Here is an 18,991-nt window from a genome sequence, read left to right as displayed (position 1 = left end):
GAACCTGCTGCCCCCTGATTAGACTCCTTGAAGTCCTGGCTGCCCTGCACATATCCGCTGTAGTAGTCCTAAGGGGCAGCTTGTTCTGCGGGGGAGGGGTGCTTTTTCTACCTTGGTACCTCACTTACTTTGCCTTTTGTGATCCTGCCGGATGTTCAGATTCTAGCCCTGGTCTCTCTTTCCAGAAAGCTGTCCTCTTGAGTGCCAGCCTATGCGTTCAGCCCGTCTGCTTGGGAGCTTAGGGTAGTGCAAATGAGAACCAAGGAGTATCGGTTCAGGAGTTTAGATCCACTCACAGATACTGACCTATCACCATGGATTGGGATCTGGAGGGTTGAGGACTGGGTCTGGATAATATTTTTGCGAGTGACTCTAGATAGACTCTAGATAGTCCTGAGGCAGGGTCCTGGTTGCATGGGCCTCACTTTAGAACAGGGTTTCTCAGCCTTGACACTTTACATTTTGGGCCTGATGATACTCTGTTATGTATGGGTAGTGGTGGATTGAGCTGTTCTGTGCATTGTAGGATATTTAGCAGTATCCCTGCCTATACCCACAATTCCAGTAGATCCTCTTTAGTCATGTCAACCAAAAATATTTCCAGATCTTGCTAAATGTCCCTGGCAGAGGTGAGAGCAAAATCATCTCTGATTGGGAACCACTGATCTAGAATGTTCTCATGCTTTCAAAGAGGTACGCAGTTGTAAGAAGTAGGGGTAACGGCTTTTGAGTGCCTATCCATCCCCCTACTCTGGATGCAGGGTTGGAGGTGAGATTCTCCTCAAAGCCTAGGACATTCCTGCTTAGTGAAATCTGCTCAGCACATGAGAGTTTGGTTCAAAATTAGTGGTTCTGGTGTACAGCTTACCACCGAGGAGAATCCTGGCGTCCTTGAGTTTTCCCAGAAGTGGCTCGGGTTTCAGGGAGGCGGAGGCTGTGGGTGGCTGGGCAGCCTGCCTGCTCGCACCCGCCTACTCGCCTCTGACCGTTGCCTTAAGGCTGGCACTCAGCCTCTTCCTCCCGTACATGCAGAATGTCAGGAAGTGCCTGTTGCTGGGGACTCTCTGCCTACCTGTCACCCCCTCTCTGCTCATCTGGGGGCCTCAGGAGCTGAGGCTAGCCCTGTTTGCCAAGTGGAGCACTGGGGTTGTAGCAGGCCGTGGGCATGCCCCTTCCTCTGAGCGGACCTGCTGTGTGGCACTCCGGGGAGCCGCAGAGGCTGTGGGCCTGGAGCCCCCAGGCTGGGGACACCAGGGCAGGTGGGCAGCCTCTCCCCAAAGGTATGGGTGCAAGTCTCTCCCCTCTCCTCAGGGTGTGGTGGCCAGATGGGAATCTGAGGGCAGGGCCAGGCTTCCTGCTGTGGACCTGGGGAGGTGTGGGCAGCGCTGCCTTAGACAGGCAGCCAGCACTGGAGGCCCTGGTGGAGCGGTTGGTATCTGTGGAGGCTTGTCTGTTGGGCTTGGCAGGCTAGCAGCCCCCTGTGACTGCCCCCATGTTTATTTTCTATTCCTCCCCTGGCCTGCTTCAAGCTTGGCTAGGGAATGCTTCTGTGGGACTCTGTCTCTCTCATCTTGAACTCAGTGAGACACAGTTTGCTGCACTGGGAAGTGATTACAAACTGGACTCAGGGTGGAGGAAGCATTTTTCAAAGACCCAGTTTCCAAGTGCTCCACATCACTGGTATGTGAAGTGCTTGCTGGGGTTCAGACTTCCTAGTTCCATCTGTTTTTGGGGTCTTTATGAAGGGGACTTTATTTCCTTCTCAGAATTCTTTCTCTTCCTTCCCTCCGGTTCTATCACTAATTCTGTGTTCCAAAACAGACACCCACCCCCTTGTTGTGGGTTTTCGTTTTTGGTCTCTCATTCTCCACCAGACTTACGGGTCCATCCTAGCCCTAGAGGTGCCTATTCCTTGTGGTCCTGGGGGTACTGCTCCTGAATGCCCAGGTTTTCCGGTGGTGGAAATGCTGCTGCCTTCTTCTGACTCTTTATTACATTGGTCAGTGATGTCTCTGACTAAGACAATGGTAGGTACTGGAAATCAATGGATAAAGCAGGCTGGGATTGTTCAAGGGTCAGCCATGTCTCTTCCTGGCCCAGGACCAATAATGGCTTCCCGCCTTCGGACAGCCCCATGCTTTCCCCTGGTTATTCTAGGCTTGCTGTACACATGCATGTGCCTTTTTCAGATCCTTTCTGGGACTGGCAGCTCCAACGGGGTGTTTTCATTCATGGACACATGACCTCTGGAAGCGGGTATGGAAAGGAAGCCTGTCCCACTGGGCAAATGTGAGGCCGTCTTCCCAGGGGAATGTTGTCTGGATGGGTCTGACCTGCTGGACAATGGGCCTTCTCCCTGGCCAGTTTCTGGGCTGGAGCTGAGGTGTTTTGTGAGGCGAGCTCATGCTCTTTGCATGTGTTCCTCTGCCGACTATTTCAGTTCCACTCTGACAACCAAGGAGGCTAAAATTAGTTCTGGAGAAGGAAAAGGAAGGCTGGTTGGAAACCCAAGCCCTTGGCTGGAGAATGGAGGATGCTGCTTCCCAGGTTTGTGCCTGAGCATTTCGGAGGATGGGACCAGACCAGCTGTTATCTGTCCATCTGAGGAGAGGGAGGGGTCCCTGTGGCCTCCCAGACTTGAACCAATTAAAACAGGAGACTAACTTGAAAGCTGACTCTCTCGAGTGTTGATGCCAGGATGTTTTTTCCTTCTGGCTTGTGCAGTGGTGCACAGTGTTTTCAGGTATGAGGACAATGCCTTTTAATGAATGTCCAGTGCCATTGACAACCGTCCTCCCCCTCCCCTCCAACTGGATTATGTGACCATTGATTTAGAAAGCACGCATGAGTTTTCCCAGCCTGGGCTGGCAACCATGGTTTAAGAACTCTTATTTTATGCACTTTTTGGGAATTTCCTTCTCACTGAGGTTTGATATTGGATTAGAGGGGAGTCCTGTGGCCCAGGGCTCACACAAGAGGTCCAACTTCTCTGTGTAGTGAGGGCATAGTGAATCAAGGCTCATCTGCTCTGGGGCTTAGAAACCAGAGGAGCAGAAGGGTTAGAGAGATGAATTCTGGTTTCTTTTCCCACCTGGCTGGCTCCTTCTGTGAACCTTCCGGCTGAGAGTGAGACCTACAAGGCTGTGTGGGAGTAGAAGGAGGGCCAGGGCAATGTAGTCCTATCTCCCCTGCCCTGAAACCTCCCATCCAAACCTCCCATCACTGAGAGGTTAGCCACCCTGGGATATAGTTGGGGGAGTACTTCAGCCGTAACTAATTTTCCCATTAAAAAAAATTTATTACTTTTTAAACAAGTAATATACCTACATTATATTGCAGAAATTTAGATGTTACAGATAAAACTAGGGTCTCCTTTTATCACTTCTGTTCCCCATCTGAGGCCCCCTCCAAAGGTAATCCTTTAAGATTGAGGTGTATTCTTCCAGACATTTTTACTTGTGCATCTATAGAAATACTTATAGAAATAGAGAGACTTTTGGCCGGGTGCGGTGTCTCACGCCTGTAATCCCAGCACTTTGGGCGGATCACGAGGTCAGGAGATCGAGACCATCCTGGCTAACACAGTGAAACCCCGTCTCTACTAAAAATACAAAAAATTAGCCTGGCGTGGTGGTGGTGCCTGTAGTCCCAGCTACTCGGGAGGCTGAGGCAGGAGAATGGCATGAACCCGGGAGGTGGAGCTTGCAGTGAGCCAAGATAGCACCACTGCACTCCAGTGTGGGCAACAGAGCGAGACTCCATCTCAAAATAAATAAATAAATAAATAGGCTTTTTTTCCACCTAAAATGGTATTCAAGCATTTAATTGAAGTATAAAACATATACAGAAGAATGTACAAGTAATTACCATAAGTAACAGCTAAGAAGCATTTTCACAAACTGAATACCCTGGTGTAGTCAGCATCCAAGTCAAGAATCAGAAATTTTCCAGCTCCCCATCCCCAGCAAGCCCTGTTTTGTTCCATTTCAGTCTCTGCCCACACCCACTAAGGTTAACTACTATTCTGACTTCTAATATCCTAGTTTCTTATTGATGGACTTTGTGATTGTATAGAATGTATGCAGACTGTTTCTCAAGGGTAGATGAGAAAATAACTTCTGGATCATAAGACATGTATACTATCGGTTTTAATAGATATTGAAAAATGATTATACTATTTTATTTATTTATTTAATTTTTGAGGCTACCCAAGTGATGGCAGTGGGGGTAGAAGCTGGGTGATACGGCAGTTGGCTCTCTGTGGTAATCTGTGAGCATCCTTCCCACCTCCACACCCCAACCCCTGCTGAAATGCTAGGTTACAGAGGTTAAAATAGCCTGGTTTCATGAAGGGTGCCCAGACATGGGAAGGGCTCACTTCCACTGGCTAAATGTATGAGGAGACCCGGAGATAACTTCTCATGCCTGCATCTCCTACCATGTGCGCGAGTCTCCTGGGTACTGTGCTGATGAGGGAGGTAGCACTGGACTAGCCAGGATGTGCTGGTCTGGGTTTGGGGTGGAAGTGCATATGTATGTTCACTTACCAGGCTCCATGCTGCCTGCAGACTCTGAAGAGACTAAGGCACTTGTTGAAGGTTGCTGAAGAGCTCTGGGTAACTGTACTACTGGCGAGCCCACTGCATTTGACAAAATCTGAGTGTGACAAATTCTGATTTCATATGTGGTGATAATGATGTTGGGGATATTGGAGAAACTTGTAGAAAAACTATTTTAGAGTCTGGTGAGAAGCTTTTCATGACAGAAGGAGCTCTGGTGAGTTTCTGTTCCTGGCTGAGTGTATGCCTTGTTCCCTGTATAACCCTCTGCCACAGTTGGCAGAAGACTTAGGGATGACTTGTTCACCAAAGCTCTTGCTTCCCAGTCTTGTTCTTCAGCTTGCTGCCTGCTCTTTACTGTTATGTTGGGATTCTTTATGTAAGTCCACTTGTCCGGCATTGCTAATGGATTTAGATGACACTCAAGTTTGTGGAACTGTTTCTAGTACAAATGACACTCCAATCAGCTTTCCCACATTCTACGTATGATGTACACTGTTTGTGTCTTACTCTGCTCAGGTTGCCATAATGGAATACCATAGACTGGGTGGCTTAAACAACAGAAATTTCTTTTCTTACAATTCTGGGGACTGGAAGTTAAAGATGAAGGTGCTGTCAGGATTGGTTTCCAGTGATTCCTCTCTCCTGGGTTGGCATATGGTAGCCTTCTTGCTGTGTCCTTTTTGCTGTGTGTATCCACTCCAGGTGTCTCTTCTTATAAGGCTACCAGTCCTGTTGGACTGGAGGCCCACCTTTATCACCTCATTTAGCCTTAATTACCTCCTTAAAGGCCTTATCTGTAAATATATTAATGGCAAAACCTGCAATTACTTTTGCACCAACCCAATAGTCACATTTGGAGGTTAGGGCCTCAACCTATGAATTTTGGTGGGACTCAGTTCAGTCTATGACTGTCTGAAACAATAAAGTTTGGTTGAAAGTGAATTCTGTTTTCCTCTTGAGTGACATTTTGGAATGGAAGTTAATTTTTTCAGGGCTTTGCCCTGGTGTCTCTGTTGTTCTTGCTTAATACTGTCCATGGACAATCTTGTCTACACTGGTGGGCTTAATTTCTGTGGATGTGTGCAGGTTCCCTTGCCTTTGGGCATGTTATGATCCTGAAAATATGTCTAAAAGCTGGGTGAAAAGTAGATATGGAGATGTCCTTTTCTGATAATCGGGACCAAATCTCTTTCTAAAGGTAACTGGAGAAACTGGAAAAAATAAAACTTCTCTGGTTGAAGGCATTGTATATCTAAGAAGATACTGAAGACCTACCAGGCCAGTATCTGCATGAGAACAAAGGCCTAGGGTGATGATTTTGGTATTTGAGTCTGTTTTTAGTCATAGGGGCAACTGAGAGGCTGCATTTGATAGCTTTGTGGGGCTAGGAAGACAGGAATTGGAGTTCTAAGCAAAGGGTGGGCAGAGTCAATCACTTATTTGGGATTGAGATCCCAGAGATATAGAAGTTAGGGGGACCAAAATGTAGACAAACCCTAAAGTTAGATTGAAATATTCTGGGCTGCTGGGTGTGGTGGTGCACACCTGTAATCCCAGCTACTTGGGAGACTGAGGCGGGGAGGATCAGTTGAGCCCAGGAGTTCAAGACCAGCCTGGACAATATAGGAAGACCCCATCTCCAAAACAGAAAATATATTCTGGGATTAATGGTACCTTTAGACATGTTAATTCTTTCTAGAGGATTTGTGTCATCCTAGGCCTCGAATTATCTCTATAATTTTGCAAATACAATGACTGGCTGGTAATTTTAAGTAAATAGCTAGCAGAAACATCACAGTTGAAGCTGACCTGGATAACCTCCAGATTGGAGTTGCCATATACATATTTAATAATAGAAGTGTTCGGGCCAGGTGCAGTGGCTCATGCCTGTAATCCCAGCACTTTGTGAGGCCGAGGTGGGTGGATCACAAGGACAGGAGTTCAAGACCAACCTGGCCAACGGTGAAACCCTGTCTCTACTAAAAATACAAAAAAATTAGCTGGGTGTGGTGACAGGCACCTGTAATCGCAGCTGCTCGGGGGGCTGAGGCAGGGAATTGCTTGAACCTGGGAGGCAGAGGTTGCAGTGAGCTGAAATCGCACCACTGCTCTCCAGCCTGGGTGACAGAACGAGATTCCATCTCAAAAAAAAAACAAAAGAAAACAGTGTTCACTGTGGTCAAGGAAATGAGAGTGGGAATTTCAGCAGATAGCTGAAAACTATAAACCAAAGGAAAAATCTCTTAAAGACTTGTTCTGCATAATAACAGAAATTAATAAATCAGTGAATGCTTTTATCAGGGGATTAGGTGAAACTGTATAGAGCCATTAGTGAATTGGATGATAGATCAGAAGAAAATATAAACTGAAGCATGGACAGGCAGAAAGATGGATAATAACAGAATAAAGAGAAACACATAGAGGATGAAATGAGAAGGTCTAAGATTCATGAAATCACAGCCACAGAAGTAAAGGAGAGAGAATGAGGCAGAAAAGATAATAGCTCAGAACTTTCTAAAATTAATTAAAGACATCAAGCCACAAATTCAAGAAGTCCTGTGAATCCCAGGTAAGATAATAAATTTTAAAAATCCACATCTAGTTCCATCACAGTAAAAATTCCAAAAACAAAGACAGAGAATGTTAAAAGCAGAAAAAAGGCATTACTATCAAAAGAGCTGTAGTTATACTGACAGCTAACTTCTCAATAGAAACAGTGGAAGCCAGAAGACAATAGAATGATAGCTTTAAGTGCCAAAAGAAATAGTTATCAGCCTAAAATTCTGTATCAAGTGAAACTGTTGTTCCAGAATGAAGGCATCATCATGTTAAGTGTAATAAGCCAGACATGGAAAGACAAATACCACATTATCTCACTTATATGTGGAATCTAAAAAGGTTGATCTCATAGAAATAGAGCGTAGAATAGTGGTTACCAGAGGCTAAGGAGGTAGGTAGGAGGTCAGATGGGGAGAGGGTGGTCAAAGGGTACAAAATTACATTTAAAGGAATAAGTTCTGGTCTGTTGCACCGTAGGGTGATTGTAGTTAGCAAGAATGTATGGTATATTTCAAAATAGCCAGAAGAGAGGATTTTGAATGTTGCTACCACAAAGAAATGATAAATGGTAATGGATTTGCTAATTACCCTGATTTGATAATTACGCAGTGTATATATGTATCAAAACATATTCTACCCCATAAATATGTACCGTTATTACGTGTCAATTTTTAAAGCAAAACTACTTTTTTTTTTTTTTTTTTTGAGTTGGAGTCTTGCTCTATCACCCAGGCTAGAGTGCAGTGGGGCGATCTTGGCTCCCTGCAACCTCCGCCTCCTGGGTTCAAGCGATTCTCCTGCCTCAGCCTCCCGAGTAGCTGGGACTACAGGCACACGCCACCAAGCCTGGCTAATTTTTGTATTTTTTAGTAGAGACAGGGTTTCCCCATGTTGGTCAGGCTGGTCTTGAACTCCTGACTTCGTGATCCACCCCCCTCAGCCTCCTAAAGTGCTGGGATTATAGCCGTGAGCCACCATGCCTGGCCTACAAAACTTCTTAAAAAAGAATAAACATGTCATGGAATGTGTTCTTCAGGCAGAAGGAAAATAAATCCAGATGGAATGTCAGAGATGAAGAGAGGAATGAAGAGCAATGAAAATAATAAATATTCAGGCATTTATTGTGAGAATGTGTTACTGAGTTTGAAATACCACAAAAGAAAATGCTTGGCAACAATGATATCTGTGAGAGTGGAGTGAAAATGAATTTAAATTATTCTAAAGATTCTTACAATATCCAGGAAGAGAGTGGAACTACCAAGTAATACTAAATTTTGATAAGGCACGCTGTCATCTCTAGGGTAACCAAAGGATAGATGATAATTTTCAAGCTAAAAAAGAGACAAATGGGCTGGGGTGTGGTGGCTCACGCCAGTAATCCAAACACTTTGGGAGGCCGAGGTGGGTGGATCACCTGAGGTGGGTTGTTCGAGACCAGCCTGACCGACATGGAGAAACCCCATCTCTACTAAAAATACAAAATTAGCCAGGCGTGGTGGCGCATGCCTGTAATCCCAGCTACTCAGGAGGCTGAGGCAGGAGAATCGCTTGAACATGGGAGGCGGAAGTTTCGGTGAGCTGAGATTGCGCCATTGCACTCCTGCCTGGGCAACAAGAGTGAAACTCCGTCTCAAAAAAAAAAAAAAAGAAAAAAAAAAAAGGCAGACAAATGGGTCGAGTGCAGTGGCTCATGCCTGTAATCCCAGCACTTTGGGAGTTCAAGTGGGATCACTGGAGCCCAGAGTTTGAGACCATCCTAGGCAATGTAGTGAGACCCCATCTCTACAAAAAATACAAAAAATCAGCCGAGTGTGGTGGCATTGCGCCTGTAAGTCTGAGCTACTTGGGAGGCTGAGGTGGGAGGATCGTTTGAGCTCAGGAGTTTGAGGCTGCAGTGAGCTGTGATTGAGTCACTGTACTCCAGCCTAGGTCACAGAGCAAGACCCTGTGTCCAAAAAAAAAGGAGATATGGAATAATAGAGCATTCTTCAGTTGAGAAGAAAGCAATAAGAGACAAGGGAACATAGACCAGATGAGATAAAATAGCTAATATTTCTAATAAATATATGATGTAAAAATTATTATTATTTTTAAGACAGAGTCTTGCTCTGTCACACAGGCTGGAGTGCAGCGGTACAATCTCAGCTCACTGCAACCACTGCCCCTCCAGGCTTAAGCGATCTTCCCACCTCAGCCTTTCAAGTAGCTGGGACCACAGGTGCAAACCACCACGCCTGGCTAATTTTTTGTATTTTTGGAAGAGATGGGGTCTCACCATGTTGCCCAGGCTTGTCTCGAACTCCTGAGTTCAAGCAGTCTGCCCGCCTCAGCCTCCCAAAGTGCTGGGATTATGGGCATGAGCCACCATGCCAGGCCTGATGTAAGAATTCTTAATAAATATTTAAGGATAGACCTGAATACTTATTAAAAGCTCTGAGTCCATGGGTGGAGTTGGCTTAATCTAGGGTGATCTGATTGGGCTGTTTTGGGAATTAGTTGGATTCCCCTGAGAAATATCTTCTGTTTTCTGTCTGGAGGGGGCAGGCTTGGATATCAACATCCTGGAAATCAAGGGGGATGAGAACTAGGGGTTCCTGTATTTGGTATATTGTTCTGTATTCCTCCTGTTTCAGTGTGATACCTGTGTCCTCAGATTTGCCTGTTCCTCTTTGTTGAAGAGGCTCTCTGTTCATTTTCTTTAGAAAATAAACATAATCTCCGCTGGGTTGGAGAGGGGCAACCATGATGAGTGGTGGTGGGATCTGAGGATCTGACTGTATCTTACTAACCAACTCTTCTGTCTTTAGACTCATCTTTACCCCATTCTTTCAAAGACATCTGGTGCCACAAATTTCTGAGTTTTGAAGGGTTCTGTGGGGGAAGTCACATTGCTTTTCTACTTTATCCAGAGCCAACTTAGGAGTCTGCGTGATCAGTTACCATGTGTGTAAGTGCTTTCCAGCCTTGAAATGTCATTTCTGTAGTTCTCTCCTGTTCTCTTTGTTCTTACAGGTTTATGCCTTAAAATACTTCACTGTGGTTTTTTAGTGGGACTACAAGAGGGAGCAAAAGGAAATGTTTGTGTATAATCCTTGGCCTTTACCTGGAAGCTCTCCTTCCAGTGTTGTCCAGGAATGATGGGGCCTGGAAAAAGACATGTATTTCAGAGCTGTAGGAGGATGGTGCCAGGGTCTTGTTTACAAAGTCCAAGTTGGAAGTGACTTGAGGTCACCTGGCTTGGTTCCTTGTTCCTAGGCAGGACTTCTGAAGGCAGATGGAGCTCCTCCTGTCACCTTGGAAGGTGCTTCTGTATTTACATTTCTGGCATTTGTAGTGAACAAAGCAGTGGAAATCCTCATGCAAAATACAAAGAAATGCTGGAAAAAGTATAATAAACACCGTTTTAAAATGCATATACATTGCTGCATGTATAAGAAGTAAGGGAAAAGCAAGAAGGAGCTGGAAACTAGAGTTGTATGCCTTCACTGACTGAAACTGCTGATTCCTTGGGGACTTTGCCTGTCTTTATAATTTAGAGATGTGGGTTTAGTAGCAGTGTGGACAATTGGAGACAACATGTGGAATTGAAAGAGACTGAGGCCTTTGCATGGCCTCAGACTTCTGTTGTGTTATACCTTCAGTAAAAATGTGGGCTAGAAGAAACATGTCTTTGTTGACAAAGAGACTAAATAATGAAATTGTCTGAGACTAGGTAGGGTTGGGGTTGGGGTAGTTTCCCCGAGAATTTATAACCATAGGCCTATGCTCATGTGAGCTTGGCATTTATACCATCCTGTTCTCTGGTAAACTAAGTTGAGAAATTAAAGTGGTTCCAAATAGTTAATGTCCTAGGGAGACTGGCAGAAGGCAGAAATATAAGTTACCTTTGAAAGGTTGTCCCTTCAAACTTGGCCTCAAAGTAGTTCAACAGAAAAGGCCTCACTGAACATAAGCTCAGTATTCAAAATTCTAAAGCCACATGAGGAAACAGTGCCATGAGTAAAGTCAGAAATAACAAATGTCAGAAGCAGACTTTCAAGAAGTTAAATTATAGAATTCTAAGAGAGATTTGGAAGTAGGCCAAAGTACAGAAGTATCAAAATTGACCAGGAAGTTTTTTTTTTTAATAGAACTTCTAGAAATGAAAAAATAGAATAATTGAATTTATAAATTGAGTAGAACCAAACAACAGATTAGACATAGCTAAAGAGAGAATTCGTGAATTGAAAGTTGATCTTCAGGAATTACTTGTGTTTAGACACAGAATTGGAAATTAAGAAAGGAGGGTTAAGAGACTGGACAGAATGAGAAGGTCTAATATGCTTATAATAGGAATTTCAGAATCATAGAATATAGAGATGGAATATTCAAGTTGATAATAGCCAAGAATTTGTCAGAATTGACAAAAAACACAAATCATTAGACTCTAAAGGCATAGTAAACCCCAAGTAGTATAAATTTAAATATATACTTAGACACATACCTTGTAGTGAAACTGCAAAGAGAGAAAGCAGCCAGAGAGAGAAAAAACAGAATATCTGAAAAGTTAAATTAATAGCAGACTTTTCAGCAACAGTAGTGGAAGCTAGAAAATAGTGGAATAATATTTTCAGAGAGCTGAGATAGAATAACAGTCTAAAATTTTATGTTCATCTAAATTGCCATTCAGGAAGAAAGACAAAACATTTTGAGAAAAGCAACAAAGGCTCCTCTGCCAAGAGATCTCTACTGAAATATTTTTTTTCAGTAAGGACAGTGGTCTCAGAAAGAAAGGCAGAGATGCAGGGAGAGATGACTGTATGGATGCTTACAAAATATAGACACAAATAATGTCTGATTTGGGAGCTGGATAGTAAGAACAGTGATACTAAATACTGAACACAAGTAATATGTTAAATTAGATGTACATTGGAAGAGTCATTAGAGTTTAAAATATTTAAGTTCCAATGAGGGATGGTAGAGATGTTGATTTAGGCTTTTAGTGTAAGTGTACCCATTAAAGTTTATAGGCCTAGCTTACAACGGAATAGGAATGAGATGTATAACTTCAAAAGTGGCTAAAATAGGAAATTTTAAAAGATAACCCAAATAGAGGTAACAGTAGAAAAGAAACAAATTTAAACATACCCAGTAATCATATATGTAAACATACCCAGAAATCATAAATGTAATGAGACCAAACTCTAATTAAAAGATGGTGTTAGATTGAACTGGGGGGAGGGAAGAGAGAAAGATTTTTTGTTTCAGTTAGAAAAGATAATTTTCTCTAATACTAACACATGAAATGTCATATAGCTATGTTAACATCAGATAAAATGGACTTTTTGGCAAAGAGCATTCATTACAAATGAAGAGGGTTACTATATAGTAAGAAAAATTTTATTACCAAGAATATATAAAATAATTTCTGTAACTCAAAGGAAAAGCAGTCCAGTAGAAAAATGAGAAAAGATACAAACAAACAGTTCTCAGAAGGAAATGTTAATAATCACAAGAAGATGATCAGTCTCACAAGTAATCAGGGAAATGCAGATCCAAATTGTGTACCATTTCACACTCATCAGGTGAACCCCAGGTGGGGGCTGTCATCTGTTGGGAACTTAGATTGGCACATCCACTTTGGAGAACAGTTTAACAGTGTTTAGTCAGTTGATGATGTTTAGACCCTATGACTTAGCCAAGAAACGCCCACACATGAGCACACACACACACAAAAATGTGAAAAAGAATTCATGATGGCATTGCTGAGATCAACTAACATAAATAACCTAAGAGTCCAGTAGATGAGTAGATACTTAAAGTTATGTGAGGTTATAAGCTTCTGAAATAAATGCACTTCAGAGCTGCAGGAGAGGCAGTATATAAAGAACATGCACTCTAAAGACAGGCTGCCTGGGGTTTGAAGCCTGATTTTGACACTTAATAAATAACTTGGGTAGGTTACTTAGCCTCAGTTTTTATAAAATGAGGACCTGTACAGGTTTATCATGAGGATTAAATAAGTTACTCTTTGCAGAATGCTTAGAATAGGACCTGGGATGAAGTGTGAGCTGTGTAAGTGTTAAATAAATATGTATCAACCCGGATGGCTTATAAATATATGGATGAAGGAGAAAAAGCATATGTATTAGAGATTGTATTTGGTTGCTAGAAACAGTCAAGAGTTATTCTCTTGGGTAAAAGAAATGCAAAGACACAATGCTGGAATATTTTGGGTTTTTTTCTCCCTATTGTACATGCCATTCCACAATGTGCATACACGTGTGTGTGTGTCAGTGTCTTTGTCTGTTACACACTCCAGCCTTCCTTCCTGGCCCCATCTGTCTCTTCAGGTTCCCTCCATCTCTACACCCCGGCTGCCCTTACTCTGGTCCTGGGGAGGTGGTGGAGATGCTGCTTTGTGGAGCTCGGGGGTGTGGAATCATAACATGGATAAGTCACTGCTCTTGGCCCTCCTTGGCTCTTATGGAGGGACCTGCTAGGGCAATAAAGGCAGCTGAGCAGACTCAGGGCTGCCTTTCGAGGGGTGCTGTCTGTGGGGAGAGCTGCCTCTCCTCTCTGGGCAGATGTGAAGGCTGGACACCAGAGGGAGAACACTGGCCCTCCTGAGATGTTCTTACTTGTCTTCCTCTTGGGCATGGAGGCTTCTGGGAGGGTGTGCCTCAGTGTGCTGGCAGAATCAGACCTAGATAGATGTAGTGGTGAGTGACACTCCTCACCACTACAGTGCCCACAAGGGTGGGCCTGGGCACCTGCTCCCTGGGGTAGGTGGCTGCCAAGTGGCCTCCAGGAGCCAACTGAGCAGTGGTTCTGCGGGCTGCTGGGGTCACAGTTCCTCTAGGAGACACTGGCTGGACTGGGGACACCCAAGTGCAGAGCTCAGGGACTCCAGGGGAGGTGGGCATGGACGCTCCACCTCTGAACCATCTCCTCTTCTTTCTCTCCCCGTTGCACTTTGAGCCCCTCACAGATGGGACCCTGGTGAGATTTCTCCCTTTTCTCCTCAGGGCATAGTGGGTATGTCTAAGGCCTACTGGACTGAGCTGCTTCATAGGAGAAACGAACCTCCCAGTATTTGACCTCCCACTGCGTGTCTTCGAGCATCAAAACTAGCCAGCTTAGGTTCTGCTACCAGGAATGTTGGTTCAGAGTGCAGTCTGCATGTACTGTGTGTGTGTGCATGTACTGCGTGTTTGTGTGAGGGTCGGGGGTGGTGTATCTGGGAGTGGTCCTGCCAGGAGGGAAGGTTTGGGGAGCACTGGGTACTTTCTTTCTACTGGCATTAGGCCCCTTGGAGCATAGGGATTGCCCCTTGGGGACACTGCCACTTTTATTTCAGCTTCCTTTGGAGGCCAGCAGTTGGTTTGGCTGTGACTCAGGGATGCAGCAAGCCCCTTGTCCTGGTGTCTGGGGGCCATGCTCACTTACCTCAGGGCTATGAGGCAGCAGGCCTAAGGGGGTACCATAAGCAACCCCATCTTGGAGCATGGCTTCTCCTCCTGCCAGGTTAGTGGCTGGGGGTCAAGGGGAGCCTCCTGTGCATGGATGCCCTGGCTTCCTGGGTGTGGGTGGGAATCTGTATCTATTAAAAGGCAGAGGTGGCCTGTAGTTGGAGTATTGCCAGAGGCTATAAATAGCTGAGTGTGTGAAGGAGAGGAATGGGGTAGGCCCCTGGGTCTCCAGCTGGCAGCAGAGCCCTGTGGTCAGGGAGGGGCATGGAATGTTACATAGGGCTCTGAACATAAAGTTCTTGTAGGCATGGTGTGACTTGATGGGCTGGGAGTCATACAGGGGACTTGTGTTATGAGGGATTGTCATAGGCAGTAGGGGGTGGTTGTGGCTGTAATATAGCCAACGTGCCAGGCAGTGTTCTAACCACTCTTAAAGTGCATTAACTCAATTAGTTCCTACAGCTACCCTAGCTGTGAAGTATTGGAGTAGGACTTGAAGTCTGGCCCGCTCATGGCTGCCATTTTTTGCTGGGTTGCCTGTAGGAGGATCTGGTCAGATGGGGGTCAGGTGACATCTTTTTGAAATGGAGTCTCGCTCTTGTTGCCCAGGCTGGAGTGCAATGGCACAACCTCAGCTCACTGCAACCTCCGCCTCCTGGGTTCAAGCGATTCTCCTGCCTCAGCCTCCTGAGTAGCTGGGATTACAGGTGTTCGCTGCCATGCCTGGCTCATGTTTGTATTTTTAGTAGAGACCAGGTTTCACCACATTGGCCAGGCTGGTCTCGAACTCCTGACCTCAGGTGATCTGCCCGTCTCGGCCTCCCAAAGTGCTGGGATTACAGGCGTGAGCCACCGTGCCTGGCCCAGCTGACATCTTGAACCCTTGGGTCCTCTGAGATTTGGAACTCCCAGCCTCTTCACTTGGGTCCTGCCCATGGTAGTGGCAAGAGGATGGTCCCTGACTTATCAGTGGCCTGGAGAGAGGAGGTTACTCTGTTGGCTTCCCTTGTTTGGACTCCTGCCTCAGCACAGAGGCTTGCTGCTTGTCTGAATGGAGATGGAAACTCTTTGAGGACCTAGGGCTTGGGCTGCAGGCTGAGGCCATCCTTCCTTGTTGTCCCCTCCTTTTGAAATCTTGCTCTAGCCATGATACCTACACCCTTCTGTCCATCTGTCTGTCCACCCATCCATCTATGATGTGTTTGGAATCATTCTGCCACTCAGGACGGCAAGGGTCCTGCCTTTGTCGGCTTTCCAGTCTTGTGGGGAAAGCCTGACGTTTAGAAAATAGTTGTCGAGTACATGTGTAATGTTTTATTTCTCATACAAGTGTTCATTGTGTTATTTCCTCTTGAGATTATTTTTGGTTATATTATCGGTACTCTTTTTGGATGTCTGAAATAATCCTTTAAGCAACAACAGGCCATTAGTCAAGGGTGGTTAAGTTAGGTGGCAGGGGAAGCACAAGGGCCAGTGGAAGTAGAGAGTTTGCCTGGTCTCAGGGGAGAGGGAAGAGCTGAAATCAGAGGAAGGTGGGGAACCTTACGGCCAGAGGTGGTAACTTCCGACTTAATGCTAAGCCTAGAAGCCGAGCACATTCAAGGGTATGACATTATGGTGTGGCTGCAGTGAGGGGAGGAAGGTAGGGAAGTTCCCAGCTTCCCTGTCTGCAGTGCAGCTTCGTGGCTGGCCCCACAAGTCTCAGGTCTCCACGGACCCCCACAAGAACTGCTGCCGTGGATGCAGTGGGGCCCAGCCTGGGGAGAGGAGGCCCTGTGGCCTCTGGGCAGGGTGCTTCGAATAACCCAGTCATTGAGTGCTGCTGCAGGCAGACAGGGGCAATGTAGGTGCAAGCCTCAGTCCTGGCCCTAGTGTGCTTCTTCAGCCTTTGGTCTACTACCCCTACCCCACCCTCTCAGGTTCTCCCTCTAAACCTTAAAGCCACATTCTTGATGAAGGGCCTGGCTGGGGAAGCCAGTGTGTACCCTTGTAAGCCTCTCTGTGGACCCTGAGGCCCTTCCTTTAGAAGAGGCTGAGTCCCAGCTGACTGGCTGGTCAGGAGGCCATGCATTTTCCTTTCACAAGTGTCAGAGCCTAGGCCACCTGGTGCAGGATGACCAGAGCTGTGGCTGGGCACTGTCATTCTGATTGGGTGACATTTCGGACCCTTAGGTGCTACCTGGATCCTTGAGATTCGTTGCTTGCTCCTGCCCCTGGAAGAAGCATCCTATCACTTCAGGGAGATGCAGAAAGGGGTTGGGTTTGACAGGAGAATGGCTGCTCCACTGGTGGGGGGCTTCTTTCACCTGACAGCCAGTCAGTATCCTTCTCTCTGGGGTATACCCTGGGAAATCAAGCTCTTTCCTCATGAAGGCCAACAGTGGGGGTGGAGATGAGAGTGAGGATGTCCTTAGGCTACGCTAGTGTTCAGGGTACTTTGCCCTCCCCCAGGGTCAGGGCAGGGTTCGTGTTCCTTGCTACTCCAGTCAGCCTTTCAGGCTGATGGCGAAGTAGGGCTCTTGGCTGCTGGTGGGCTGGCTGTCTGGTGAGATTGACTCTGACCTCCCCCTCCTTCTGGGACGGGAATAGTGGTAGAAGACCAGCCAGGAGTGGTGCCAGGTCACTGGCCTATGTGGGCCCAAGAAGTGTGGACAGGATGGCTGGATGCTTGGTGCAACTATCCTCTTGGGTGTCTGCGTGGGGTTCTGGCAGTGAGGTTGTAAATGCCACCACCTGCCTCCATTGTGGGCGGCCTATAATGGGGTGCTGGCAGAGCTCTCAGACAGAACTGAACCTCCTTTGGCATCTCCATACTCTTTCCCATTTCAGGGCTATGTGGTTCCTGGGGGTAGTGGGAGTAGACTGGGGCTGGGACTGGAGGTTGTTTTGTAGGGGATGGTGAGGAAGATGGATTTGGGGAATGTTTGAAATCAAGTTTGAAGGAAAGTGTTTGAATGGGCAGGTGGGGGTTGAAGTGGTTGTCCACCTGGATGACACTTCCTGCAGCAGGTGGAAGGGGGTTCAGAAGTGATGGGGAATGCCCTGGGGTCATCAGGAGCCTAGCCAGGAGAATGATCTGTGATTGCAGGTTAAGCCACCAGCTAGCCCTCCTCTGCCTGAGGCACGTATTCCCCTTGGTGACTCTGGGAGGCTTACCCTGTACACACAGGCCTCATTCCTTATGTTCTCCAGCCCTGCCGAGCACCAGGTGTGGTTGCTGGGTGTAGAAAGGACGCTTACAGGGTCCTTTCCATTCCGTATGGGCAGGGAGTTGTGGAGGACCCACTGACACGGTCTCCCTGGGGAACTGTCGTGAGAAGGGGGCTTGGGGGCAGAGACAGGAGCAGCAAGAAGCCACGCCCCTTTGCAGTTTTCCCAAGTGGGCCTTGAGATCTTTCTCACAATCACCTGAGACAGGGGTGATTAAAAGCACGTATTCTGCCCCCATTCCCATTGGGATGGGTCTGGATTGGGCCTGGAAATATATATTTGAATGAACACTGCCCCCCTTTCCCACACCTCTAACATACAGTGATTCTGATGTGCACTGGTGTTTTAAGGGGGCCTCTTCATCGGTTTCTGCTGCGGCAGGGAAGTAGCCCCCACCCTCACCCAGGAGCCTCAGGTGTTGGTGCCCTTTCTGTGCATCTGGACTCTGTGTGTCTGGCTGTTTATCCATCCTTCTGTGGCATTAGTTTCCTGCCTCCTCCCTTTTGCTTAGGCCTGTGGGGGATGGGCTGCAGAATGAGGTGGGGGCTGGTGCCAGCTGGCACATGTAAATTAAGAGGTGTTGGACGGATGGGTGGCCTACGTCCAGGAGTGAGTGCAGGAGGTTGGTGACCCCAACCCACCACCCGGCCTCCCTCCCTCAGGGTGGCCTGGCACCTAGGACTGGGAGTAGGGGTTTGGGTGGTAGTCCCAGGGGCATGCTCAGTGGTTCTCTTTTCTCTGGGGCACAGGCTCTGGGCGTGGGGAGGCTGAGACACGGGAGTGCATCTACTACAACGCCAACTGGGAGCTGGAGCGCACCAACCAGAGTGGCCTGGAGCGCTGCGAAGGCGAGCAGGACAAGCGGCTGCACTGCTACGCCTCCTGGCGCAACAGCTCTGGCACCATCGAGCTCGTGAAGAAGGGCTGCTGGCTAGATGACTTCAACTGCTACGATAGGTACCCCAAGACTCGCCCTCCTTTCCTCTTGGACTTATACTGCCCACTGGGCCATTTGGGTCTCAGGATGTCTGAGCGGGAGATAAAGGACCAAGAAGGGGCTCTTGAGATGGTAGCCAGGGCCCCACGCCCTTACACACCCTATTTGTCCTACCTCAGCCCTGAGGAGGGGTCTCAGTGTCAACCCCTGGCTGTTCTTCCTTGGCTTTGGGTCTCCTATAGGGGAGGTGAGTTCACACCGTCCCCCTGGTG

At 46.8% G+C, this 18,991-nt stretch overlaps 1 protein-coding gene across 4 annotated transcripts in view; it reads left to right on the top strand.

Annotated features, from left to right (window-relative positions):
- Nucleotides 1-18,991, top strand: part of ACVR2B (activin A receptor type 2B) — a 76,966-nt gene that overhangs the window by 38,020 nt on the left and 19,955 nt on the right. For all 4 annotated transcript variants that reach the window (XM_058442852.1, XM_032162055.2, XM_058442853.1 and 1 more), the window contains one exon: nt 18,532-18,739. In XM_058442852.1, coding sequence (XP_058298835.1) covers nt 18,532-18,739 — 208 coding nt within the window. The remainder of the gene's footprint in view (nt 1-18,531; nt 18,740-18,991) is intronic.

This window comes from Hylobates moloch, unplaced genomic scaffold, assembly GCF_009828535.3.
Source record: "Hylobates moloch isolate HMO894 unplaced genomic scaffold, HMol_V3 SCAFFOLD_8, whole genome shotgun sequence".
NCBI lineage: Eukaryota > Metazoa > Chordata > Mammalia > Primates > Hylobatidae > Hylobates > Hylobates moloch.
Note: the sequence above shows the minus strand (reverse complement) of the source record. Positions and strands in the feature narration are given on the sequence as shown.